Source organism: Hirundo rustica, chromosome 4, assembly GCF_015227805.2.
Source record: "Hirundo rustica isolate bHirRus1 chromosome 4, bHirRus1.pri.v3, whole genome shotgun sequence".
Classification (NCBI taxonomy): Eukaryota; Metazoa; Chordata; class Aves; order Passeriformes; family Hirundinidae; genus Hirundo; species Hirundo rustica.
Window position 1 is genome coordinate 14,813,780 of NC_053453.1, and position 6,731 is coordinate 14,820,510.

Genomic DNA, 6,731 nt, shown 5'->3' on the forward strand with positions numbered 1-6,731 from the left:
ATCTCTTTTGTTTTGTAGTTTGTGCCATTCCGAGATTACATTGACAGAAGCGGAAACCACGTGTTAAGCATGGCAAGGCTTGCTAAAGATGTATTAGCTGAAATCCCAGAACAGTTTCTGTCCTACATGAGAGTCAGAGGAATAAAGCCATCACCTGCACCACCACCCTACACACCCCCAATTCACGTGTTGCAGACTCAGATATGACTGCTCTGAAGTGTTTAGCATTCATCACAAATCTCTGGATGCAGCAGTAGCTTCTGATAACTTTCTGGAGCTGGAAAAGTTCTCTTCACATACCAAAATTCTCCTATAGTTGCATAAGCAACTGGAAAGCTTTTAAATGCTAGGATAAGATGTTTATGTTCTGAGACTTTTTTTTTTAATCCAAACACCCTACTTTTTTGATGTATTTATTTAAAGGGGGGAAAGCACAAGTCAGGTTTTCAACTTAGAAGATTGGGTCCTCTCTGAATACTGTGTGTATATAAATGTATAGGAATGCTATTACTCTGTATCAATGTTTACATGTTACTATTTTTAAATTTCAGTACTTTTATAACTATTCTTAAGAATAAAAGTTTGGAATATTGACTCACATGTCTTCTAGCTTGCAATAGTTTGTCACAAGATAACAGGAGAAGCAATATCTCTTTGAATGTTTGTCCAGGCAAATACAAATGAAAGCTAAGAAAAGGACAGATATATCTGTGTGTTTTAAAGTAACTGAAGTGCTTCAATCAGTGCCCAGTAATCCATTCATCTCATGTATTGAAAATTTGAACTCCGAAATGTGAATAATACAATTGCATATGACTTATAACCAACTCCAGGCTCTGAGGGGGAGGTATGTGTATTTTTTCGGAGGTTCTCCAATTTCTAAGTTTATCTAATTTTACAGTTTTTTAAACTAACTACTGAAACAAATTAGAATAGTTACTTGCTATAATCAATTAAAGAAAATTACCTCAATCCAGAACTATCAGAGTATTATAGTTGACTCACTGAGATCATTAAATCATAGCATGCATTCCTTAAAGCACTGGAAATTTTGCATCAGAAATGTCTTTTGAAGTGATTACAGCAGATGTTTTATAATGGACCATTTTAAATTTTAAAAAATTAAAATCTTACCCTTTTTTTTGTCTAGATTGCCCATTCAAAGGGATGCTGACTCTTAATATATGGGTTTAATATTGTCATTTAATCACATTTCCATTCAGGGTGCATGAATAATGAAGTTTATTAACTGGTTTAAAAATTGCACAACTATGTTTCTTTGTGCAAAATTTTGTGTATGGAACTACCCAAAACAATTTATTATATGCCTGTTCCTATATAATTATAAAATGGTTTTGCATGTATATTTTGTACAAAACACACAGTTTTGTGAGTTTGTGTCAGATACATTTTATTTAGAACTAATGGCCTTAAATTTCACAAAACTCCTGAAATGATTGTGAATTGCCTTCAAATACTGTTTAAACTGAACATTTTAATTTTTTGTGTCACAGTTGTAATTGTCTTGTATATGTAACATTTTTCTTTGCATATAACCTGTTTACTAATTCTGTTTCTTACTACTGTATGTTGTAATGTACAGTATAAAACTAAAGTGCATTTTTTAAGCATGAGAAGTTTTTTTGCCAGAAAGCATATCTTCAATATTAAAGGCATATAACTATGTAAATGCAGAATCTTCCATTTTTAAATATCTTTAACTTCCTTTATCTATTTTGTGTGGGAAATTACATTTTCCAAATAATTATTCTGTAAACAAAAACAAAACAAAAAAAAAATCTTTTTTTGGTATAAAAGATCTTGTTTTATTTTTATTTTGAAACAGTTTTTACATAAATATGGACTTTAATTTTCTCACCAAAATATGTATTTCTTAGTGGATAGATGTTGCATGAGTGAAATTTGATACTTGGCAACTACAAATTTTGATGAAAGTGCATCATAAAGAGTAAGTTTAAATCTACTATATGGTGGTGGTTTTCTTCTTTCATCTTCTACACTTATTTTTTTGCACGGACCGTGTTGGCACCTATCACTAGAAGGCCAGAAAACAAACTTACTCAGTGGAGAGTAATTTATTAGCTCTCATTTAGCCAGTAACTTCTATTAGTTCAATGATTAGTCTTAAAACTAATCTAGCAGTTCATTTAACAAGTGAAAGAACTTTTGAAGAAAGGTCTTACTTCATCAAAGTTCTTTTGTCTATACAGCCTAACTACCAGCCTATTCTATTCCACACTCTTGGGGGTTTTTTCATTCTGTTTGGTATTGGGTGCTAAATAAAGCATATTTAATGTAAAGAAATAGTTGTGATAAGGGGACTGAGAATTCTAGTGGAAAAGGGCTCTTTCCAGACCTGTGAGATTTCCCGTCTATATGCTTGGTATCTTGAATCTGTAACGTGTGAGAATCCTACGTAGACTCACATATTAAATCTCATTCCAGTTTTGGGATGAGAGTTAGTGCTCAGATCTGGAATTTGTCCAAAAGATCACCTACAGCCATTTTTACTCTTGGCTTTATTCTCAAGAATAATGGAACACAAAATTCTTACTCCTTTCCAAGAAATACTAGCTGCTGTCAAAACTTGCTAACTTGCCATGCCTGAAGAGTAGGAGAGAGTATTTATGTTTATCAAAGCTAAAATGTGACATGTTACGTGACAAATGAGTTTTCCCAAGAGAAACTGTTGGCCTTGACAAAAGCTCTCTTCTACTGGTATCTATCTTGGAGTGGATTATTTTCTTCGTAATGTGTGCAGAAAATTTTCTGGTGGGCAAACTTCATAAATGTTCCTCTGAATGAGGGGGGACACTGGCCGATGGAGACTCATTCAAGAGTGGCTCCTATGTTTGATTCTGACTAGTGAGGAATTGTTTGCTAGTCTGGAAGAAGAAAGTGGTTTGAGCTTGGTTACAAAATAGAATTTTGTAATTCTAAGCTAAGATGGAAAGCTATACAGTAGAATTTACATGGATTTCGAATCAGCTCAGTGATCTACAAAAAGAGTTTATTTTGTGATGCCACAGGGAGGTGTCTGTGGGAGACGAAGAGAATTCAGGGGGTAGTATTTTCTGAGAAGCTGCATTTTAGAAAGCTGGAAATTCTCACCTAAGTAGGAGCAGATGAAATACACTCAAGGATACTGAAATTCAGCCATAAAATGGCTGAAACAAACAGAATGATAAATTATTTATCATTTTTAAGAACTAATCAAAGGACACATAATGAGAAGTTATACCAATGCAATGGGAAACCTGGTTGTGTACTAAGAGACCATTATAATTGTGCCAGAAGTTCTTTAAAAAGAAAAGTCAACAAGAGTAGATGGAATATGTAGCTATGTATAAATGTAAAAGCAAGATATGTGTAAAAAAGAACAGAGAAACTAAAAAAAAATTTTTGCTAAAGCCTAATGAGACCTCTACTAGAAAGGGAAGGAAAGTCAAATCAATAATTTAACAAAAGGATGAGCATTAGGTCCATTAGGGAAAACCTAACTACTTAGTGGGTTTTTGGTTTTGTGGTTTTTTGGTTTTTTTTTTTCCCCTTCAAGCTTCATAGAACAGGGATAATCGCTGAATTAAATAGCCAGTTAAAAATAAATAAATCTAGACTATGGTTTACCAATAAAAATTTGCTACTACTACACAGTTTTGAAACAATTTTCTTTAAAAGCAATATAATGAGCTTGAGGATAAAAAAGAGAAATAGCTGCTTTAATAAGACATTTTAAAAGCAAAGCCATAGATGCTGTCCTTGTTTGAAGGGTTGTGAAGTACTATAAGGCTGGTTAGGTTGTTCAGGAAAATGCTATCAGTCTTCCATCATCAAACTCAAGAAATAGAACAATTGCTGTTCTCTAGGGACCTGTCTTGCTTTTGATATTATTCAGTGATTTCCACTGATGAAGCAATATATAAAATTTGGTTATTAAATTATTTGACTATATCAATTGGAGATAGTTTAATCACTTCCCAAAATGGAACTAAAAGTTGAAATCATTTTTATGAATTAGAAAAAATACCTGAAAGAGGAGTAAATTCAATCAGGACGAATAGGTAAGAGTACTGGTGTAACAAAAACTTACTGCACAGTTACAGCACTTTTTGGCTGTGCAGCAATTCTTTTAAAAGTGTCTGAGGCTGTAGTGGATCACAAAACAGATACTGAGGGGAAGTTGTCGTAAGTAAAACCGTTGAATAATGGCCACCTGAGGTAATCCATCCACTTGTGCTCAAAATAATAAGACCTGGACTCATGTACTAGATCCAGTTTTGAGACTTCATCTATCATGGGGACCAACTGGAAAGACTCTCAGAGGACTGTTGGGGCACTGAGGACTTTCAGAACAATTTGGGCAAATGATCAGGGAGGATTTCTGTGGGGTTGCTCTCCCTACCTGAGGTCATCTATAACTCTCTGAACTACCAGAGCAAGGGCCATGTGCGAGACCAGGACCAGCCCTACTGAATGAATGTGTGTGGGGAAGCGGGTGGATGTTGTCGCAGCAGAAATATTTTCAGAAGGACAGACCGTGTCCGTTCCCATTGTGGGGTTGCTGTTTCATACTGCTCTTTCATGGAAAATGTCCTCTGCTTTTAAACTGGCTTATAGCACTTGTACACATTTTTTTGCAGAGCTCCATGGTGGATTTTTGCTTGTTTGCCATTGAGTTGGTAGGGTGTAATTTCAGGTGTTCTTTCCAGCTGGCCTTATACATTGCCATGAATGTGCAAGTGACTGTAGATGACTGGTATTTTCAAGTTGGCCATCTAAAGAAAGGGTGTAGAATACTTCAGTTTGGAACATATGCCTGCGGCCAAACATTTGACAATACTAAATTTCATCATTGGAATTTTTATTTGATGATTTTATTTTGCAAACTATCAAAGGCATTGAAGTGACTGAGTGTTCTTACAGATGTCCTATCCTGCAGGAGTACAAGTGCTGTGAGGCACCTGTCTAGTCGTCATGCAGTGTGGATCCTGGGGCAGTGCATGCCACAGGTGCTGGGAGAACCTTCCTAAGCCACAGTGGGCTCTGCCTGTGCACTGAGCAATTCCAGCACTTCTGCACTGCTTTTTTCCCAGGGAGCAAAAATTCTGCCCAGCCTTGAGAGGAACAAGATTGCTGTAATGACTGAGGGCCTGTGTTGTCCCTGTGCCACAGGCTGCTCTGTAGTTTGCTTTGCTTCAGGCTGATTGTGAAATCAAAGCAATTGACTGGATGTTCAGAGTGATTAGCACTGAATGCTGGGTTTTAAATTGAGTGGGCCATCAGGGCACAATCACCAGCCAGAGGGAATTCAAGGAGAAGAAAATTGTCTGCCTTCCATGAGCAAAGGGCTACTGCAGACTGTGGAGAAGATTAAATGTTTCCACTGGTACAGGCAGAAAGGCCCTGAAAGTACAGGAGTGACCAGGCGGCCTTGGTGGATGGCTTCCTGTGAGCAGGAGGGAATGGAAAATACCAATAGCTAGACAGACCTGGGGGAAAGGAGGACCAGCAGGAGTCTCTCATGGCTGTTTCTGGCAAGTGTTGTTATTAATGCAGTAAGCAAAGGAGTTAGAGGCTGCATTTATAAAGTGAATAAAGGTATTCGCTCACCAGGATTGCAGGCAGGGAGGCCAGAATAAATAAAAAATGGTCTGGATGAATTGGAGGGAAGGTCAGGGGGAAAAAAAAAGGTGGAAAATACTGCTTCAGGAGGGAAATAAATAAGCACAAATGGAATGAAAATAAAAGATACCTTTATAAGCAGCAGTTGGGGACATAATAATCTGTGAATTACAGCTGGGCTGCAAATAGAATATGAATCAAATTGTGATACTGTTGTATGAAAAGCAAAGATCACCCTGGAAGATGCTGACAGCAGTTGTATTCATATGGCGAGAAAGAGAGTCATTTCTCCAGGCTAAGCTGTGCCTGAGCTTGGCACTGTGTCTGGTCCACGGGGCCACACTTTAGGGATGACACAGCCAATTTTGAAAGAGTTCAGGAGAGAAAAACAGCAGATGGTTCTTAACCTGTGAGGAAAATATTCAAGCACTTGATTGTGTTTCGTATGCAGATTACCAGAAGGAGTGTGGTAACTGTGTCTGTGCACGGGGTGCTGTTCTCAAAGGCCAGAGTGATGGGTGATGAGGCTGTCTTTGGCAGCAAGGGTGGCTTACATGGGCAGACAGACCAACCTCCCAAACTGTCTGGAGGCCCCTCCTAGAGCATCTCAGGGAAATTACATCATCTTTGTCTTAGAAATTTGTTTAGAACACTCTGGAGAGTTGCTAGGGATTCCTTAATTGTGCAATGTCCTTCTGAACAGGGAAATAATACATTAAATAGTTCAATATCCTCCTGAAGCCCCCTTTGTCAGTCGTGCAAAGATAGGCAGCCTATTTAAGAAAGAAGAAGGGATAATGCAGAGGGAGAGGACTGGAGTGTATGGGTGATTAGGAAGGCACCAGGAGGGCTGAAGAAAGCCCTAGTGAGATCTTGTCTGAAATACATGGATGATTCCAGTCACTGTTTCCAAAGTAAAACAGGTTCTTCACAGGGCTCGTGAAGACAGACTCTTAGGAGCCTTGCATCCAGTGGGCAGGCAAGATTACCAGCCCCTGTGTGTGACCAAAGGCTATGAGGAGGGAAAAGTCCTGTGGTGAAGGTCAGGTGAGGAGCAGGATATGCCAAGCAAATTGGTGTAAGTGGAC

At 37.9% G+C, this 6,731-nt stretch overlaps 1 protein-coding gene across 2 annotated transcripts in view; it reads left to right on the plus strand.

The window, feature by feature from the left end:
• Positions 1–1,984, plus strand: part of CPNE8 (copine 8) — a 73,165-nt gene extending 71,181 nt beyond the window's left edge. Inside the window, exon 20 of one of the 2 annotated variants that reach the window (XM_040062979.2) lies at positions 19–1,984. In XM_040062979.2, the coding sequence (XP_039918913.1) occupies positions 19–207 (189 nt within the window). In that variant the 3' untranslated portion in view covers positions 208–1,984. The remainder of the gene's footprint in view (positions 1–18) is intronic. The other variant, XM_040062980.2, reaches the window with a different exon arrangement.
• Positions 1,985–6,731: the final 4,747 nt, after the last annotated feature.